The 22,715-nt window shown below is 37.2% G+C and overlaps 1 protein-coding gene across 1 annotated transcript in view; it reads left to right on the top strand.

Moving 5' to 3' along the window:
* The window catches only part of Dally (division abnormally delayed protein), a 132,419-nt gene extending 114,217 nt beyond the window's left edge, over positions 1-18,202 (top strand). The window contains exons 6-8 of the mRNA XM_076388153.1: positions 825-960; positions 4,085-4,286; positions 6,531-18,202. Coding sequence (XP_076244268.1) covers positions 825-960; positions 4,085-4,286; positions 6,531-6,637 — 445 coding nt within the window. The 3' untranslated portion in view covers positions 6,638-18,202. The remainder of the gene's footprint in view (positions 1-824; positions 961-4,084; positions 4,287-6,530) is intronic.
* Positions 18,203-22,715: the final 4,513 nt, after the last annotated feature.

Genomic DNA, 22,715 nt, shown 5'->3' with positions numbered 1-22,715 from the left:
CAGAACGTAAAATAGAATTCACTTTATATTTTAACTGTATAATTTACGATATTTGTACTATCTTTACGTGTAAACTAGCTTTGTATTTGAATTGGTGAGGTGAAGGACAGAACACGTATAAATATCCTTTTTCAAATAATCTCAGAATTACTCTGGACCCCAGAGCCAAAGTGTACTCACAAGAAACATCACTTTAGCGTCATCTTTCCATTTTGATGAAACTTGGTATACGAATAGAGCACTGAAAAATATTCGACACTTATTTTTTTAGCTGCTAGGGGGTGAAAGCTACCCTCGAAGTTGAAAACTAATGAGTCCTTCATTTGTCAAATCGATTAACTGCACCAAACAAAAATATTTATATTTATTTTAAATATAAAAATTAAGCTTCAATCAACTACTTTGATACCAAAACTACAAAAAATACAAAAGATGGAGTGAATCATTTTGGCCTGTGAACAGCTCAATCAGTACACCTTCGTCAAAGTGACTTCTTTCAGAAGCCACAAAAAGGCTTCTAGGTTAAAAATAACAAAAATAAAATCAAAGAAGCATTTCATAAACACAGCGTATTTAAAATATTCCTTATATATTTTTTGTGAATTTTATTCTTACATATCTATTAAATATTCCGCATACGAATTGCACATTTTCCCAAGAGTCCTATCTAGTGATAACAGTCAACAGAGTATAAACGAAACGTTTGCTTCGATAATCGGCCTTCTGGCTGGCCGACTCTCGCGTAACCGACGTTTCGGATAATTGACGTGTTCAGGTAGCGAACGTTTCCATGTAATTTCATGTTTCCTCGTGATTGGTTGCAGGTACACGAAGACGGTGGTGGACTCGAGCCTGACGGCGCAGAGATACAACCCTGAGTTCACCATAACGACGATGTCACCGACGACGACTTCCTACGGCATCAACGTGCTCATTGACCAATTGAGGCACATTAAACAGGTGAGCAAACTACAGTTTTTCGTTCAGCACAGACTTAACCAGCCTTGTTTTCGATTCGGTCTTGCCTCGCGTCCTGCTTCAACATTCGACCGAAAAGTGACTTTATCCCTTGCTGACAGGTGAACCTTATTCCCACTTTGGAGTTGGATTAACGTGCTGCTGATGTTGTTAGGAGTCTTAGTTGGTACTGTGAAACTTCATTTATTCGAGAGAAATGCTTGGTGGCCAATTTAGCGGAGTTTCTCCTGAGCTCTTGTTGTCGAAGACCTTCCCAAGTGAGGAATCATGCGATCCTGAAATACAGAAATCGTTTCTACATTCACAGAAAGTTTTCCTAGGAAGTTTTGGAGTGTTTGGAGTTTTTTGAGTCGAGTACATTGGGTTTTAGATCAAATGAATAGGCAGATTTGAATGTAATTATTAAACTGCGGTTTTTTATGCATGTATGAAAATTCAAAATGTGTGAAAGGTTAAATAATACGTACAATATTCAAAAATATTGAAGGAATAGAATGTAAATTATAGTATTTGAAAGATGAAGCTTCCTATTTAGGCTCCATTTTTTTAGCTGTGTTTATAAAAATATGAAATTGCATAAAAATCCGCAGTCTACTAATTATTTATCAGCCGTCGGAGCTTTACTGCATCAGTTAGGGATGCTGGTGTTAAAGGTGACGAAAATGAAGTCGAGGGAACAGTAGCGAGAAGTGGAGGTTGCGATTTATGCGAGTATCCAGTCAATCGAACTAACAGGCTCATAAATTATGCTCTAATCTCGAATTATTCATAAGAGAGGTGCAGTCACGTTTGACGTGTAAGACTGAAATGTGAATAGAAGGCGCGAAAGATCTGACTAAATGCCGCGTAGGTGTGTGATCAGTTCCACAAGTTGGCTACGATTGTCTACGATTAGCGAGCAAGTGCTACCAGGTAGATTTAGATGTACAGGTTTCATAATTTCAGAGGTGAATTCAATACGCGAGAGTGATGAGAGCAATTTGTTTACAAGTCACTCAAGTTTCTCAAAAAATGTATTGGATATAGAAGTTCTATCTGACCCAAATGCCTTTCTTTCAGTGATCGAAATAAACAGTTATCTTTGTTTTTTAAAAAATGCTGTTCGAATTTACTATATTAAGAACGTGTTATCATTAGGAACTTTTTTTAAAAACGTTCTTGTGGGACAGATATTTGGAATCTATATAATAAAAGTTCTATACAAACAAGGTATTTAGAACGTTTATTAAAAACGGATCAATTATATAAACTAAACTACGATCTTATTAGACACTAATTTTTATTGAACAATATGTAGTATCATATTATTAATGTGTCTATATATATATATATACAATAAAAGATATAAAAATCAAGAATAATTAACAGTTTCATAAGAGATATTAAACAGAAAAGGGGACTCGATAAAAAACGTCTAAATAATATTCTTTTATAACGTACTTAATACTGATGAACAAAATATCTGTTCCTGAGTGGTACAGGAAAATATTTATTTTTATATTTTATGAGTTTTATTCAAATTAAAACTTGTAGTTTGAACAACTTTTTCCATCTGTTCTCGTCAGAATTTATAATCGGAAAACTTTAAAAAAAAAGTTTCACGGTATATGTTTTAAATATTTAGAGGTTTTAAAAGTTCCATATCCATCTCTATTAAAAGGTTCTATAACTGTTGTTTCGATACGTGCTTTCTTTCGAATATAATCTTACTCTTCTCATCATGAAAAACAGGACGCTAATTTTTAGGTTCATTTAGACTCTCGACGAAACGCAGCTTCACAGACCAAAAACAACCCTTCTTAACTACATTTCTGGCAGGGTGAACACAAGCTTATGCGAAATTCTCCATATTCCTTATATCTAGTTCTGACAATCTCTGTACTTTCGTATGCTTGAACTACTCCTAGCAAAAAGTTTTCGATGAAACACAACGATACAAAGTTAGTTAAAAATATTGCAGTTTTTCAACATCTAATATTCCTGCACCAAACTCATCTAATATTCCCATATATTTTATACTCATACGATAGCATTTTACATTTCAAAAATTACAATATTTTTGAATAACTTCATATTGTTGGGTTCGATCGAAAACTTTTTCCCAGGGGTAGTACCTGATCGTAATTCCAACTCAATTTTCTCAAACACAAAACACGATGCCAAAAAATGTATTCCTTATTTTCTCCTGACTTTTTCACATAAAATTACTTCTCTTCTCTTTGTACCACCACTTCTAGAACACCCTATATTTTGCGCAAAGTATCCTCGAAGTGCCTCATAAATTCCCATCTTCGAAAGGAGAAAAAATTGGACTCAGAGAAGAGCTGATTTATCATAACTCGAGTCCACCACTTTGCGTCCATCGCCAGTTATCCGTCACCCGCTCAGACGCCTCGCGTTTAAGCGCGTTAATTCGCATGTCTAGGAATCAGGCCAGCAACTTGCGCTTGTTGCGTGTGCAACACCTGCACGTCAACTGCAGACACGTATCACACCTGCATAATCCAATTCGAAATCGCACAGTGTCGGAAGAAGACAACGATATGTATCACAATGCGCGAACTCGTGAATGATTTATGAACCGCGAGCTGCTGCTCGCGTATTTGAACGCCTCTACCTTCCTTCTTCTCTCATTTTCCTAAAAATAAGCCCCTATCCAGCTGGGATCTACATTGTATCTGCATTTGGCGTATTACGTGGTTACCAAAGGTAAACGCGTGCATTGAGGTCATAATTAGACGAGCTGCTGCCTTTGCATTTCCGATAAGGATATTAATGGCGGAGTTCTAGCTGCAAGCGTGTCAGGATGTGAGATGAGTTTCGCTTATTCGTGGAATATTCGAGTTGAGGCGACTTATTTTCGAGGTTTTAATCGAGGGTGAACCATTTGCAGGCAATCTGGGTCGTTGATCAGTGAAATTAAGGAGCTCTTTGGATTATGAGTGGCTTTTGTGACATATGTTCCTTTTTTTATGTTAAATGGAGAAACTGTATATAGTATACAGTAACCTAGTCCTAATATCTCTAAACTTGGTTTCTTCACTTCTTCCTTATTACACAGAGACAGTTTCTGACCCTTCTCAATGTTTTTCCTTGTTCTCCACAGATTTTGCAGTCCCAATTGGCAGCAGCACCTGATAGTGGGGCTCTGCTTGCTGACGAAGCGTTGGATGGTTCTGGGAGCGGCGACAGACCAATCTGGAGGAAAAAAGGAAAAGCAGAGGACATTGACAATGATGACGAGGATGTGCACGACGATCGCGACGACGATGAAGCTTCTGGATCGGGAATGGGCCCCACTACTCCAGGTACGAATTTGACATTCTTTCTATTTCTTAGAATTCTTGGGAACCTATAAACAACGATTACCACATTTTTCACGAAACACATATATCATTGAACGCTTATAATAAAACAGTTGTGAAGGCTTTTATTATCAGACGATCGATTTTTCAGTTGTCAATAGTCATTTCAGTTGTTCAATCAATTCGTTATTGACAATAAATATTGACACTAGTTTACCTCGCGGGATCAATATTTGAAGACAACTTGTTCAATCTGAGGTTTAAGTTTGATGAGGTCGTATCTTTTTGTGGATGGTCGTGTATCCACAGAGAGTAATAAGCTTCTATGCTTGTTACACATAAATTTTGTTGATGAAGGAAATAATTTACTTTGAAGAGTGAGTTTTAAACAAAACTTGCCAAACTAGACAAAACGTTCCAAAATTATTTTCATTATATATAAGTAACACTGCTGTCAAAAATATCTGCCAATAGTTCAGTATTTATTGTGTTCTATTTTTCAAATGTTGTTTAGTATTATTCAGTGTGAATCGAATTAATATTAATACTTAATTATTAAAAAGAAGGAATACTTATAAAATGATAATAGTAGATGTATGTGAAAATCTCTTCTGACATCTACATATACAATACATTTATTCCAAAGTGAAAAAACAAATATGGTATCGACTAATTGTTCAAATATACACTTCTATGCACACAAAGTGCAGCACGTAGCAACAAGTGGTTAGACCTACGTGATACTTATCGTACACAGTGCTTCACGAGGTTCATTTTAACACGAACATTTTGACTGAAATTTTTAAAAAGATCATTAGCAGCGATATTGTAATCTATGTCTGCAATCAGAATCGTGGAAAGGTTTTACAAACCTTGTTTGTATTAATTGATATGATCTGAAACTGTCATAAAGTGACATTCATATTCGCGTGACGTAGGTAGGAAGTCGGTATTCATGAAGAATTCCAACAAATACGTAAAATTATTTATAGTAATATACTAGTAAATAATTAAATGTAGGTAAGTATAAAATATATTTGAAAAAAGTCAATATAAAGTATTTAAATTTTATATTACATATTTATAAAGGAATTTCTTCAATTTCATTTTTTTATTACTCTGACGTTAAAATTCTTGCAGGTTCGTTCAAGAAATGCCGACTAGTTTTAATATTTGCAATATCAGAGTTCTCAATCTTTTAAACCACATTTATGAATATCTGAGCTTCACTGGAACATTTTAGCTCTTCTTACCTAAAACCTATCGCGGTGCTTTAAAAGTAGTGAAAATCGATCTAGGTTCACTTTCGCAACATCAATCAAAGTCATATAGGTAACACCACAGCCTTTATCCCTGATAGTGACAAACACCGTGGCACTCAAAACAATACAAGTCACACACTGGGCTATTTTATCCTAAGACAGAGGTTCTCAAATTTATTTGAAATCCCTTTCAGAAAAATATAGTCCTATAGAAAGTCCACTTTTTTAAGCAAGCAAAATAGTAAGATGGGATGGCAAATTTGCATTCTCTCAACATAGTGAAAAAAGATGTTAAAAATAAGACGCCCCTCTTCCCTTGTTTTATAGTGGCCCTAAATTGCACTCGTACTGATGTATATTATAACACTGGGTAAGGCATAGCCACCAATCACCGTGCTAAGGTTGTCCCCCAATTGAAAGGTAGCCATGACACCTAGAATTAAGGATTTGTGACCACTTTTAACACGAAATTAAAATCGACCAAAATTCTTATTAAAAAAAATGAAAAATTTACATAACATCTTCAGGTCTAAGAAACTGCAATTAGAAAAGGAATTTTCTGCTTCAATTCAAAGACTTTTGGAAATACCAAAGACGAAGATTCTAATAAAAAATTGACATTATACAGACATATAATTATTTTTATAATTAAATAGTATGTAAATATACAACAAATATGAGGAAAAGCTCAATCCATTACCATGTGCACAGCTTGACCTATATCGCCATATTGAATTGGACTCAAATCTTCAATTTTAGGTGTCATGGTGGTGTTCAAGTGGAACCACCAAGCTGGGCCTATACCCTATTTAGTATTATATGTACAAAATCAGTGACCTAAGGTTATTGTCATCCCTCTGGATCCCTCCATCGCCTCCAGAGGGATGACATTCTCCATTTTTAGAACCTCTGTCTTAAGATATACTTTCCCCCGAGTCTCCACAATCCCTCATCAATTAACCAAAAACCAAAATGTCTGTTCTAGATCCAATGCTGAAGTCGAATCGCGAGAAGCCAGCCACGGCCGGTTCCTCGAGCATGCTGTTGCCATCTGTTGTCCTGGCGATCGCCTGTGTACCCTTGATCGCTTAAATCGAGCTCAGGAGAGAAAGGAACGTGGAGAGAGGAAGTGAAGATTCCAGGACCCGCGACCTGGACGCAACCAAACAGCTCTGGATCTCGTGTCGCCAGACGAGGCGACCCTGTCCAGAGCAGGTCCGATCCAGGCGCTGGGTCGCTAGAATCCGCTTCTGTAGGTATTTATCATAGCGCTGGGATGGAAGAGCTGCGACGAGCCGACAGGACTTCCGTAAACAGCAGGCAATCTGTTCGGTCGTCTGTGGCCGAGCAATTCGCGTGCCATTCGATCGAGGGCTGTTTCTTGCGGGGCTCGAGGAGGGTGCCAGAGGCAGGGACCGCTGGATCGTCGTTCTGCGTTCGAGAACGTGGGGAAGGCTTTGGGCTCGAAACAAGTACCGAATAGACGTTCTCCAAGAGACAGTTCCACGTGTGGAAGCCTTGGGTTGCGATCTACACTTGGGTCGTCGGTTTTGACACCTGGGAACAAGTGTCAAGGATACAGAGACATTCTCCAGGAGACAGTTCCGCGGGTGCAAGACCTGGGACGCGATCCATATACACGTACACTGTCCCTTGCATCAGTTGCACAGTCTACGGTGGTGCTTGCTGCACTGGGAGGCAGCACACTGGACGTCTTAGAACAGTGAAGGCCGAGACTGCGAGAAGAGGAAACGTTGGAGTGTTTCCTGAAAATCGACAGAAGCCTTTGATGACCCTGCTCCTGAAGGTCTGCTGACAGTCTTCATCGTTATTCCTTCAAGTGGGACAGGTGGCCACTATGGGGCGTCTCGAGACTCTGAAGCGAGGCAGCGAGGAACATGGGCTTTCCATCGGTTGTACATTTTGTTACTCGTGGACGAGAACGGGGAAATTTATATATTTAGGAAAGTAAGACTGTTCTCTAGAGGAAATTGAGAAGTTCGACGAGCTTCCTCCCACGCGGAGAGAAGACGGAGCAGGAACACTGAAAGTAATGCTTATAGGAAAATTGTCTCTTTCTGTTTCGCGAGGATGCCACGTCCCTTCGATGGACCGTGAAAGATTGATGGGAGCGATCAGTGGACGAAGAGAAGAGGAAAAAAGGGTGGAGACGTTCTCCGTGAAATTAGGACTAATTAGGAAAATTTTAAGAGCAATCGCCGTAGTGTTGCGCACTGTTTCTTCGCAGGCTTGGATTTAATCAGCATAGGAAGCAAAGAAGAAAGATCGAGCATCAGAATTTGGGATAGCTAGTTAGCTGTGACTATTGAATTGTTGCTATATTCAATTGAAGTTATATCAAGCGATCGAGCAACCGCCAAGACGACTGAAGGAGCATTTAGGATATTGGACACGTGCATGAATTCGGAGACAAGCAATAATACTTTGAATCGTTCATACGCACATATCACAGACTTTCTCGCATTTTGGAGCATCAAGGAATTGCCAGACGACGCACACTCGCGTAAAATCAAAGTGTCTTTCCTATTTGAAAGTATCAGTCACCACCAGCGATTTCTCGCTTCCGCAATGAAACAACGTAACCCCGACTATTTTGTCGCGATTTAAATTACCTCTCGAAGCATAAACTGATGGTACAAGGCCATTCCCTTCGGTAATATCGCGCGTGTACGAGCTGCCAAATCGCCAGTTATCAGTGGTGCCAGTGGCTTCAGAGCACCAGAAGGAACAATATTCTTGCCTCGCGTTTTTCTTTCAGAGACAGCTTTCATCGAGGCGTACGCTGCAGAGTCCTCATAGCGCATCGTCAGCTGAAACCTCGCGAAAGCAACATTTCCACGAGGAAACGATTCCAGCCGTTTTTCGCGACCAGTGTGTGTGATCCCATGCGGGAGAGGTAGAGTTCAGGGTCCGAGTTCACGCGTGCCATCGAATTGTACACGACGTCGATCGTTTCAGTTTTTCTTTTTATAATTAATAGGATACGTATGGAGTGTTTGATTATGCTGAGAGGTAATCAAGGACTTCTACACGCTTTGGACGTCTAATCGTTGAGCTGTTAGTGATTAGGCAGCTGATAGTGATAACGGTGGGTCAGCAATTCAATTCCTTCGATGTTACGTGCGGAGAGAAGAGATAACATAGTTCTCGAATATTGAATTTTATAATCGTTAATAAATAAGCACCCAGTGCCATAATGTTTGCTATTTTAATGGTTCTGGACACCCGACTTCATTTGAACATAATCATTGTTATTGTGTTAGCTAAATTTCGTTGGTCCTGTTTGTATCTATTCTATCGTGCAAGGTGTTGAGAAACAAAGATTCGAGACTCTGGGAATGTAACCACATAATCGAAATTGAAGCTTTCAACGACTTGCCCAACCAAATGTTAACTGAACGTTATGAATGTTACATATCCTTAGTCTTCAATCCCTTTTCTGTAACACTGTAATTTTTCGAAGTGCCAAAAGGGAATGGGTACGCAAACAGTAAGGTTCAGAGGAGGTTTCTCGACGCGTCAACGTGTTAGACGTCTAAACTTCGAAGCGGACCTCGGCATTGATGGTTTGCTTTCTAGCTAAAGCGATTAGACATAAGGCAAGACAGGGAGAAGGGATCTGTCGGTGAATTTCGTGATTTTGTACATTTGAGTTCTTCGATCTTTGGGGGTTAGTGCCTTTCTGAATATCCCTGGCCGTCACGTCATCTCAAGCCCGACAGAAGGAATAAGAGAGCGTATAAATACGACTGTACAGGGCATTTGTGTTAAAGAACAAAAGGGAACGATTGCGTGAGACCTTCTTTTCCTCCTTTGTAATTTCTTCTGCCAGAAGCTCGTCTTAACCTTCTTATGTAAACTATTAACATTAACGCTTGAGCGAATCGAGAAGAAATGTAATTTCTTCCAAGACTCGGACGTACGAGCTAATCATCTTGGAAGAGGTCCAGACTGCTCCACCGTAAATCGACGTTAACTTTGTTAGAAGCGGATGTTTGGACTGCAAGTACCGTACTCCTAAGGTTAATTATAAACGGTAGACGATACACGGATGAAACTAGTCCATCGAAGTGCTTTGTTGAGCGCGAGTCCTGTGTACCAAGCGGTCTCGACACTTTACAGCCACCATATATCAATGGCTTTAACTTCCTCCTTCGTATCGACGCTGTTCACCGTTCATCTGTTTAACAGAAACGCGATAAGACACCACGAAGGAGGGAAAGTGACTAACAAATCCGTCTTTTTGTAACCCAGCTCGATTCTCCATGCCTCGAAACAAGGACTGATATTTAAACATACGAAATTCCTCGCCATCTTTGAACGTAGTCTGTTAAGCGAAACTTGACCTAGAAGAGCGTGTCACGACTGTGTTTAACCTGAGACGAGAAGCTAAGGACTTTCTGATTCAGAGGATCGATCGGATCAAAGCTTCCTTTCTCAGACGAAATGAAGTCCACGGTGTTGGATGTCCCACGAGGGAGACCAATTCAGCCTGACTCAGGCGCAATTGTCAGAATTCAGAGTTGTAATTCTTCAGCTCCGCGGTTCTCTTTGTCGGGCGAATTTAGGCAGCCGTCGACGCGTAGGTCGTCCTTATAACTTGTTTTGTTGTCCTCCACAGCGAACACGGCTTCCGTGACCCCTCTGACCCCGGTGATATTAATTTACGTCCCCACTTGACGGCACACGCCCGTCGAATTCACAGAGCCATCGTCGGAGCACACTGCACGGTAATAAGGAAGTGGCCTTAGCATTCGATTCCTCCGATTCGTGTCTCCGAATCGAGGCGTCGTTGACCCACCACCCGACGGTCCATTTATTTATACAGCTCTTTGTTATACATACTTTGTGGTGCTACATTCAATAAAGTGAGGATTAATAAAAGTGATATATTTAAAGCAAAACGAATTTTCTTGGCTTCGACCAGTTTTGCTCAGACACAAAGTTTGAACCGAGTACTCGTGAGTAGTGATGGAAGTTTGAATCTCAATTTTGAAGGAATTGGATGTTTTTTAAGATTATGAAGATTCGAATCACTTCACGCATAATTCAAAACCTACTCTTGAAAAATAACTCGAATTTTTTAAACTCTTTAATACTCGATATTAGTAATAGATACTCCTTAGACAAAAATATATATTAAAAATGCTTTAAAGATGTCGAATTATTACTCACAAGGAAGCACCCCAAGTTGTCGACTCCAATTTTCCTGTACATTTAATGTAGTGATAGTATATACATTGCTAATGATATTTGGAGAATACTAGATGTAGTTATTCGATAGTTTCGAAAATAGGAGTAATTAAAATTTCGAATTTTTTTCATGCAGCAGAATGGCAAAGAAGAGGTACTGAAAGTGGTGACAGAGAAGTCTGCTAGTTGTCTGACTAAAAATTCACGAATCCTTGATTTAAATCCCAGTTTTTCAGTTTTCTATTGTTTTTTATTTGCATCATGAACTTGCAATAAATGATTGTTCACCACACTTGCATTTGCTCCTTATTACTTCTTTTGGAAAAGCTACTTTAATTGCTCATATCTTCAAAACTATTGAATAACTACATCTAGTATTCTACAAACAGCTCTGTATGAGCACATTAAAATTAAAGTTCACAACTTAGGGTGCTTCCTCTGTCAACTCTGAAAACTTATCGAATCTCTCAAAACTTTAGAAACTGTCAAGAATTGCAAGACACCAAAGCTTCCAAGACTTTTCAAAATTCAACACTTATCAAGACTTTCAGGAATTCTAAGCCTCGAAACATGTGCAAAGTGATTCACGTTTCCTGCCATGTATACAGATTCGAAGTGTTTGAGGTGCCATCGCTACTCGTGAATCAAAGCAGGTTCAAGACCCCCGCCGAACGCGGGCTGAAAATTTGAATATCAGCACAGGTCTGAGAATGTCCTCGGTATAACGCATCCTTAGTCAGCGTAGACTTCTAGAACAGGAAGTTCGACTCGTTACTGGTGACCTAAGTGTTCGTGTCCTGTTGTCGCCGAGGGCGAGTCATCTCTGCATAAAGTTCCAGCGTCACACGAGAGCGTTATTAATGAAATCATTTCTGAATAATAGATAGGCGCGGAACTAAAGAAACCGACTGTCATTGAATGGACTTATTGTGTTCGGTTCAATTGGCTCGTTGAACGTTGAATGGCTCCGATGGCGAATTTAATTAAAGCGATACACATTACTGTCTACTGTACGCTTCCATCGGCGCGGCAGCTGCAGAAAATATACAATGTAGAGAGCACATAAGCGGAACTCGCGCAAGAAACGCGCAAAATCCGCACTTAATATCCAATTTGTCATCCCCTAATTACTCGTCGCGCTGCTGCGGCTGCTAAGTAACGAGGAACAAGCGAGCCGCGTAAATCGCGCGAATTTAAAGGCCTAATTCAATGTTTCTCGCATTACCTTAATCATGGTGCTACGCCGAATGCATATCAACGCCGTGCAGTGGATTTTGAATTTAAACAAGGCTGCACGTGCGCGTGTTCTTAGGTTAAAGAAATGAAAACCACAAGGGAGAAACTTGATTAGTCGTATTTCCTAAATTTTATGTTTCGATTTAAAAAGAAATTTTTTACGTAAATTTTTTCCTATATTTTGTAAAGAGGACACTGTCAAACATAGTGGAACCTCGAAGTTCGAACATAATCGAAAATATGGTTCGACTTTTAAATTATTCGAGTTTCGAGTGAAATTTTCTCAGTTTAAATAGGGTAAGTCGAATTCATCTCGATTCGAGATTACCAAAATGGACACAATACGAAACATTTTAAATCATATTTCAAAAGAGCACACTTGTAAATACTTAATGATAAAACAAATTTAATAATTAAATATTTAATCATAATTGTACACATATAAAAAAATTGTATATTAATTAATCAATTAATACCTCTACTCTGAAATTCACTAGTGAAAAATTGTGATTCATGCACATTTTATTATCATTAATATTATATTGTTACTGTTTTTACTATTTAAAGAAACGCGTAACTTTTTACTTAGTTTTCGATTTTTTATTCAAATTTCAATGCAAGATTTTTCTCGAATTTTTTGTTCGAGTTTCAAATTGCTCGAACATCAAAGCTTTCGAACTTCGAGATTCCACTGTAATAAAAACCAATTGTGCAATCACTGCAGGCACCACTCTTCAATAAAATTAACAAAAACTGTTTAGTGACTGTGTGTTTCTCGTTGCATTATCAAATTATTCTCCTCTTTCACATGGACTTGTCAAGTTATTTCTATGTACACTTACTATGAAAATAGATGTATCTCGAAACTTGTCAAAATTTTCAGCTTCTCAACTGTGACATATAAAAATAAGATAAGAATTAAAAGAAAATACAGAAAATCGACAAAAATAAACTTATGAAGTTCTTCCCCTGTGATTTTCAAATAGAATTATTCAAATTTCAAAAAAGATGCTCTTACGATGGAACATTCTTGGAGCAAAATATCTTCTATGCGCAAAAATTTCACAAACATCTGCTCTTCGAAAATACTCCAATTTTACATCCGAACAGAATAAAGCCAGAAATCGAATTTGACCCTCGACACTTCACCGCTGCGACAAGCACAGTATACGTGATACAAATAGGTAAATAAATTTATATTTACTTGTCTATAAAAAAAGAATGAATTAAAATGTAAAAAGTGTTATTTGGAAGAGCGACGCTTTTCAGAAGAGGCGCTGATAGCACTACGAATTGTGAATATTTTGTATTGAAAAATTGTTAGAGTTCAAAGGGTTAACGAACAATTTTTGCACGCAATCGCGTTGATGGGCTTTAATAGCGAGTAAGTGGTAACCGAAAGGGAATCGGCCAAGAATAGAGCTCAACTGATTGGAATAACTGTGCACGATCTTTAACTATTTTGGCAATATTTCAGTAATGTCTCGGGATGGGTCGAGAAGGGTTACATCCTCGCTTTAACGAACGATCAATTGACTGGAGGTTACTGTTTAACCCTTTGCATTTGAATAACTGGTCCTAATATTAGTTGAGGTCACGACGCCGAATAACTACACGACGAAAGAGAGAACGTTCCGTTCCTCGCTTTTCGTTTGTTATCCTATTTAATTGTAACTTTAATTAACATATTTAATTATGTACAATTTGATGCAAGCATTAAGTTGTTTAATATATTCCTTTCGATTTCTTTGGTATTTAAATAAATCTGGTCAGAATGAAATTCTTTGATAGTGATAAGGCTCGATGTCGTATAAACGTAAGTTCTTTTTCATAATTAGTGAAATGTATTTAAATAAGCGATAAGTTATTTAATGTTATACCTGTTTCATTTTTTGTAACATTTTCTTTCAATAATCAGCTTTTAATAACACATAGTAAATTAAAGTTATAATTGATTTGTATGTAATACTTATTTAAAAATTTCTTAAAGGTTTGTACAGAAATACGTAACTAATTAGATATTTTCATAAGCTCTACCTTGGTTCACAAACCCAAGTGAGATGGGTAACAAAAAATGCATCCTATGCATCAGAAGGAACCTATTTCTGCAGCTGTAAGGCAAAACAACCGACTTTACATTTTCAAAAAATTCGAATTAAGACCTTAATTGAGATCTAGAATATAAAATGTATATTTTCAGAAAGAAAGGACACTAAAAGAATTTTCTCATTTAAAAGTAAAAATTAAAGAAAACAGAAGTCTAAAGAAACCATTAAACGTCGTTATCTCAAGAAGAAAAACCTGGAACTTAGATCACTTGCCTTGCAACTATAAATTTAGGAACCTATTAAAGGGGACGTAATTATTTTTCGCAACCTAAAGCAGTCGTTTATATTTTATTTTACATTTTCGTCGATTTAACGCCCTGCGATTGACAATAAGGACATGCCTCCTACATGGGAACGCTTTTTTCAGAATTATAAAATGCAGTTTCCTGTACAGTTACTGTTAATTGGATAACAGCGTTTACGACACCGGGGGACATTTATTAATGGTTCACTTCGGAAATGTTATTAGCAAATATCGTTTAACATACCGTACCAAACTATGCGTTAAAAAAACTCGCGGAACTCGTAATACTGGTGCTCTCCACTACGAATTACCCTGGCAGTTTTCAGAAATCCGGTCTCGCGAACACTGTCATTTCACGTCCTAACGGGACTTTATATTATCTGCCACTTGAAACCTCGTGTTCGACGCGATTTACAAAAATTAAGCCCCCCTCCATTTTTAAATCTGCCGAACGTGCACCATTAATTAACAAATTTCGTTCGAACACGCAATTTAGCAACTGCTTGGTGTTTCGTTCGCGGGTTAAACTCGCTGCTCCATCAACCAAGGCGGCTATTTAATCTTTCTTGTTTTTGGTTCAACGTCATTACGGAATTACCTGTTATAAGGAGGAAATAACGACGCGTTTTCAGACAGACGAGCATTCGGCCGCTTCAAAGTGCATTGGCAAAAATTTCGAGGACAAACATTGGTTTTAAAAGTAAGAAAACAAGGCTCGGCAAACATGCTTCGCAAAAGTGGTTGCATCCTGAAAGAGAAGGTTCCTGGAATCGTGTTTGTTCGGGTGAATTTGTTTACTGCGTCTACCTACTCTGAACGATTAGCTTGAAAAGTACGTTGCATCGTTATAGAATGTTCTGTTTGATGAATAATTCCTCGAGTTTCGGTAGTAGCGAGGCACTACTGTTATTTGGTTTTTGAGGAGACGTCGATTAAAATACCGAAAGTGGCAGAGAAGGAAGAGCAGTTTAACATAAACATTTTTAATATTTGAGGTACTCATTATCGGAGAAATAAGAACGTCGATAATGATTGATGAAAGTATAGAATATATTTTACGCGATAAAATTGTGTAGGAAATTCTTTACAGTCGATTTGGTATTAAAATGTGGTCTGATCATTGGTCACCCTCGATTATATCAGCTCATATTTCATTAATTTCCGCTGTGAGAATATTGCGTAGAAATAAAATGAATAAAAGGTTCCTAAATTCCTGAAAGTGCATTAAAGATTTGAAATGGTAGAGTTGAGTGGAATATCCAGCATTCTGCGTGCGTTGGTAACGGTATCTTTATGGGAGCAGGTAATTTTATTACAAAACGCGATCAATGAACCGTGGAAGCGTTCATACCCCTTCGCAAATTACAAATTTTCATGTACAGGGTGTTCGGTGATAGGTGTTCGAATTTTTAAAAAGTGTTTCGACATGCTGAAATAAGACCAAGTTGCATTTCAAGCAGTCATTTTGAGTAATTGCCATTCTACAGTCTAAGTAAAATAGTCTTTTAAATAGGAAGTAAAATATCGGCAAATAAAATACTTTCATTTGAATAATTTTCATATCATAAATGGTATTTAGAATATTTTTTGAGAGTGGAAATAAATTGAAGAGAGAGTTAATATTAGAATATAAGAATCCATGATACTTTAAAATTAAATTAATTTTTTTTAAGCAAAAGAAAGCTTTTAGTACTGTTCTTTTAATATAATTGCGTTTACCTTCCACTAAATTCTTTGCTGGAAAAGTAAGAGAAATAATATTTAATCGTTACGAATAAATAAAAAATAAATCAAATATTTCAAAACTAAGCCTCAGTATATTCAGTATCTATCAAATAAAATACTATTTTAAAAACTTTTTATGAAAGACTGAAACATTGATTTAAATTTTTAAAATGAAAACTTCTATTTTTAAAGTAAAATACGTTATTTATTATTTTTTATTTCAAATATTTGACCCAGCTTTTGGAATTTGAACTTGAAATTTTGAATTATTAATTATTGAGAAAATGTCTAGAATACATATGAACTGTGTCTGACTCGAGACACATTCTACTGACTGTGCTCCGTCTGACCTGACTAATGAACGCCAGAAGTAGAATGAGTTTCAAGTCAGACATATCTCAAGTGAATTTTAGACCCTCTTGCAATACTTAGTAACCCTAAAACGAAGTCCCAAACAGAATTCTGTCATTCATGATTCTCGTCTTATTCTGATATACAAAATTACTCTTCAAAATCTCTGTCACCTGTTGTCAAACACCCCTTCATAATTTCTTCACTCACAGTCACTCCATTATTCAGTACTTTCGTCTAGACACGCAGTACCAAATTCTAATCCGAATTCCCCTTTTTATTCCAAATTTCTAACACATAGCGAATAATTCAAATACTAAAGACCAAAAACTGAACTACATTTTCACAAAGTGCTAAACGAAAGTTTCACGAAATTGAGAAGACTCGTTCCACTTGCCAACTATTTAAGCAGTTAAGTACAGAAACCTCGGTAATAAGTATACAAATACACGAATATTTATTATCTTAGCGTTATCGACGATTACATCGGAAGAGGCGTGACGAACGCAACGCTGCATCTTTATCGTCTGCCTTATCTTATCGGATGCGTCTCGCGAAAACAAGGTAATCTGGAAGAGGAAATTCCGCCGATCTAATTCGAGTTCCCGCCGAGTTGCGACGAGGCTGGAATTTGGCGATGGAGCTTCTTGCTCGACGCAGTTTCCCTGCAAGTTTTGCTCTCGAAGAGTAAATAAACCGCGGGAACGAACCGCGCAGTCTGGACTTTCTCCGTGCGTCGTGTTGATCAGGGCAGATAGGAAGGGAAGGGAGGGAAAGGAAGAAAACTGTATATGAAAACGTAAGAGAGTGAGAATGAAAGTGAAACAGAAAGTATTGATGGAGCTTGTAAATAGCGAATGCGTGCTGTGTATAATACATATACTATACACACATGTAACATAATACATATACTTATATATACAGTGCTGGCCGAAAGAAAGTTTCAAATCTAAAGGACAACAGAGGATTTATAGAGGCAAAGCAGTAGAATGAAGTTCCAGGGATGGAGCTAGCGATCCCAGATAACATACGACGTCTTAAAGATGGCTGTTTTATGTCCATTTTATGCCTGAACCTCTTACGATATAATTTGGACGTCTTAAAGACGTCTATTTTTTGCCTGAAGTATCTTATAGACGTAATTTAAATGACTTTGAGATGTCTAATGAATGTCTTTAAGACGTCCCAACTTCAGACGTGTCAAAGACGCCTTTTGGACATTTTTAGGACTTTAAAGGATGTCTTTAAGACGTTTTTAAGACATCTCTGTGCTATATAAGATACTACTAGTAAAATATCGATACACTTTTTTTTGGTTGTCACTGTATATATACATACACATAATGCATAAGTATATTATAAAATAACAAGTTGACCTAAGAGCAAACGTAACAACTAAGAACAGCGTCGAAAGTAACATTGTCAGTGAGCTAATCGATTAACCACAATATAATTATCGCGTTAATTTTACACGTAAATGAAGCCGAGTGTGCGACAACGCCATAGTCTAGCACAAGTCTGCAGCTCCTCGCCTTCTGGAGCATCTTCAGAGCAAACAGCGATCGAGTTCGTGCAACTTGACTGTACGACGAAGCTGCTGCGATTCTAATTGAACAAACCGAGGGAAACTCGGTAACTGTGCTTGAAAGTATTCGTTCCAGCAACACCTGCAGCGAATTCGACGAAATGAATTCAAAAGTGCATTGTTCCACGATCAATTAAGACCCGTTTTCTAGAGTCTGTAAATATATGAACGATAATAAACGATGTTGAAACTGATCTATGTACTTGTACGAATTGAACAATCGCACACAGTGTGTTGGTCGAAAGAACGTTTCAAAGATGAATGATAGAACATATAGTGTATTTGTTAGTGACTGTCACGTGGAGTTAGAAAATGTTCAAAAATATGAAGAAGAAAAATATGAAGAAGAAGTGGGTGACAGTATTTTCATAATTGTAAATATAACAGTAACTTGCACGATTATAAATTGTAGTAATAGAAAGGATTTCAGCGAAACTTAGTAAAAGAAGCAGAACACATTAAAATCAACATGAAAAAGAATTAAGAAAAATTTTTCTTAAGTTGGAATAACCGCTAAAGTGAAGGAATTTTTCGTGAATTTAACGTGACAGTCAACGTGTTAAAATCGCTACATACATTTGGCAGAAAGTCGATTTGAAACCTTTTTTTGACCACTACTGTGGCCATATCGTGTTTTAAGAATATTAGCTAACAATCCACGAAGCAAAAAAGAGAAGCATCCCATGACTACCCTCCTCACTTTTATTCCACAGAGAGCTACAATCAGCTAATTCAGTTCTTTTCGCCATCATGAATTTATGACTATTCTCGTTATTCTTCCTGAAGGACTGCATAAGTGTTTTTATTATTTTCCCCGTGAACTGCAAGCTGAAGTATAATTTCAGATTCACTTGAAGGTAATTGGAAAGCAAGCGACATTCCCTTATCGCAGGTTGCGTTTTCAGAGGCAGTTCCCCCTCTGCATCTATTAATTCGCCCGCAGTTGTAGTCACTTAAGGAAAATAGAATAAAATGGTCGAAGGAACGAAGAATCGCTCAATCGAGATAAACGAAAGCAACACGCTCGAGAACGTCATGGAATCTTTTTATATTTCGCGCTGTACGCAACAAGACGACAACCGACCGTGCAATTACAGGGATCGATCCGTACTATTCGATAGGCAAATGAGTACCGCTTACTCCGCTGTCTTTTTTCCCTTTTCAAACGCGTACTACAGACTCTCGTGTCATGAACGCGCAGGATAATACCAGCAGATCCATTCTGATTCACTCAGCTTGAAGCACGCCACGATCTCTTCGCGATGCTGCATCGGAGAAGCTTTCGCGAATGCAACTTTTATATTCCGCCGGAAATGAAAATGCGTGAAACGAAAATTGGCGTGGTTTTCAGAGGAACCAGTAGATTTTAACATGGAAAAAAGTTTTCCAACAAATATTTATTAACAAAATTGCGATATTTTCTCGACATCGAAATTGTAACTTTTCAGAACTCGACAGTTTTACTTTCTCAACTATGATCAGTATAATATAATAACAGTGAAAAATAATATAATAATGATATAATAATATGATAATATTATAATACAATAATATAATAATATATTACTCCCTTGAGGTTCTCTGAATTCTAAACAGTAAAAGAGCAGATGAATAAATTCCGTATGTATATGTATATGGATGTGAGTGTATACGTATTTATTTTGTCCATATCTCAGTTCATATCTCTGGACTGAGTTATGGAAATTTGACGAAGTTTCGTGTAATGATTTTTAGTTTTATGGGTGGAGAAGGGGTATTTGAGATGAATCTTTGTTATCAATAATATTTTTTTCATGATGTGATAAAAACTAGAGAGAATAAAATTTTCTGTAGCTTCACTTCCCCTTGACCAAATTTTTCAATAATTAATAGTGACAATGCCCCATGTACAGAAATCACTGTACTAAATTCTATGAAATTTCGGTAATTCAGTCCAAAGATATAAAGTAAAATAAACGCCTACGCGCATATACATAAACATCCATACATACAATAGAATTTAGTCATCAGTTTTTTAGTATGTTTGAATTTATACTGCCTCAAAATATAGAGAAATTAAAATTCGATCAACAGCAATATTTCCTCTCTCTGACATATATTATAACAATCAGGAAAGTAAACATTCTGCGAAATTAAATAAGGACTAATTTTGACTAATTTGAGATATCCTAGACACTTCAATCAAATTAATTCTGTTAATCTATAGCTAATTTCAAATTAACTAATTTGAAATATCCTATGCACTATAGTTAAATCAGTACTTAAAACATCTATGCACGGATGCAGTAAGTCTACTTTGCGAATAAGTACTCTTCCATAAAGTGTTTCGTAGATATTATCGGAAGACGATTATAGATTCTCGGATTCCCGAGATAAACGATCAAACAATGGAGAATCACAACACATCATTGCAGCTCTTTCTACGAAATCGCGTTATTGTCGTAAATAAAAATTGTCGATGGTAATTGATAAACGATACATCTTTTATCTGCAGTGAAAATCAGCGATTTTAAACTTTTGTTTATATTATCTCCTTTCGTAGCTTTTACAACATTTTTGCCTTAACCCTTTTTACAGTCTAGTAGTAGCGAATAAAATTGTAACACTCTAAATTAGACCTGAATCAACGCAACAGTTTATTAGTTTGTATTATTATTATAATTAAAGTTCTGCTGGTTTTATTATTTTAGCTATTTTTTAAATGAAGATATTAACAGAAATTTTTGTAAATATGTAGAGGAAAATTTCATTTTGAAGGGATGTTTCCCTGGTCACTGAACCAATCGCGCTGTTCGTAATATATTATTTGTAAATTGTTATTCATGCGCCAGTGGCGTCAATGAACCAAACCGAAATTATCGATTGTCACACAATCGTTTATCCATATCCGTTTCCAATTAGTCCCACCAACATTCAACTATTCGGAGACCAATGCATGCGTGCTCGGTGAAGATCGATCGATCGGTTGTTGAAAATAAATCTGAATAGCCGATCGCGAAGTGCGGAAAGAAATATTTATTTTACGTGAAACAGCTCTGCAGTTCCATGAAATGTTTACCAAAGCTTTCGACAGTTCCATTCATTATGTTGGGAGTCTGGAAATTACTACGCCAAAAATACAACAGGGTCTTTCGTCGCTTTCATTAGCGATAATTAAGAAATCAATTTATTAATTCGCTTTTTTGACAGGAATGTAAATTTGCAGAATTACTTTGAACAATATAAATGTTATTACATAACTTAGTTTGAAATAGTTATTTGAGTTAACTTTTTGGAGAAAGAAAGTATATAGGTTTTTGTAATCGAGATGAATTTCAATTTGCATTTTTGTTTATTAATGTATTGAATTGATAGTGCGTGAAAGGGTTGCGTGAAAGCGAAAGCTGGCGCCACTGTGGAGGCCTCTGATGAGTGTGCTCGGTTACTTACCGTATGTGAAACTAAATTCCCATTTCTCAAATTTTCTAGTATAGAAGTCTTCCATTTAATTCTCCTAAAAATTAAATTCCAATAGAATCCCATTTTATATTTAGGTATTCACAGTGGGGGTTGCTGCGAGTAAAACTTCACAGAGAAATAAATGTAATCAATGTTCAATCTCATTAAAGTTATCCTTTTACAATGACTTTGAATTCCAAAATTTGAACCTTAAATCAAAGACACAAAATCGATTTCACTCATACCTTCAGAGTAAGCCTTGAAACACAAAACTGCCAAACCATCAGTAAGTAAAGTTGAAGGAAATCGACACTAGCGCATATTGCAGCCGACAGTCGATAATATAAATCCTACTATTTCGGTGGCTGATATATAAGAAAAGCAAAGGTACCTCACAAAACCAAATTAGAGACAAAACTACAGAATAGACTGGACAAGCAACGCTTCTGGGGCTCTAAAAAAGTCAGCGTGCCATTACCTATATCCTGAAATGGAAATGAAATCCCTCGGAGGATACGATATCTTCGTTCGATGAATGATCTTCACGTGATGATAATTGTTACCAGTGATGAAATCAGCAAGAGAATAGAGAGACATGCAGCAGCATGTCTCATGTAAAGGAGAAATAACAGAAGAGTATCAGTGATTGTAAAAAGAAGAGACGAACTAGTAACTGGATTCCATTAAATTTTGGATTTAATTCCATTAAATTTTGGACATTTCATCACTGTATTCCATTAAATCCAAAATTTAATGGTAATATAGAGACAAAGCACAACATTTAGCCCGATAGGTGGCAGGGTACATAAAAAAAGGGGAAACAGAAAAGAGGGGCAACAGTAGAAATAAATTCAAAATTTGAGCTAAAACTTATCAGTGGTCCAGGATGACCACTGGTCAATCGGCCAACTGCCCACTGGTCAGGCATGTCCAGGCGTCAAGGGTGGGCCAAGGCCCAGAGTGGTCTAAGGCCCAAGGAGGTCTAGGTCCCAGGGTCCCCAGAGAGGTCTTCACCCTCCGAAAGACCCGCGGCAAGTGAGACACTCGTGCTTCTGCAGGGAAATTTATACACTCTCAAGGAAGATGAGAAACAAATCAGAGAAGTTCTTCGGTTGATTAGAATTTCGAGAGTAATCTAACGAACAATATTTTGCGAAAAAATGATATTTTTCATAAAATAATCATCTCAGCAAGTGTTAATGACTTGCATCAGTCACTCCTTACAATTATTATTAACAATATATGTGAAAACAATTATTTTACCTGTAA

The sequence above is a fragment of the Calliopsis andreniformis genome, chromosome 10, assembly GCF_051401765.1.
Source record: "Calliopsis andreniformis isolate RMS-2024a chromosome 10, iyCalAndr_principal, whole genome shotgun sequence".
NCBI lineage: Eukaryota > Metazoa > Arthropoda > Insecta > Hymenoptera > Andrenidae > Calliopsis > Calliopsis andreniformis.
This window is presented reverse-complemented; position numbering and strand designations above follow the sequence as displayed.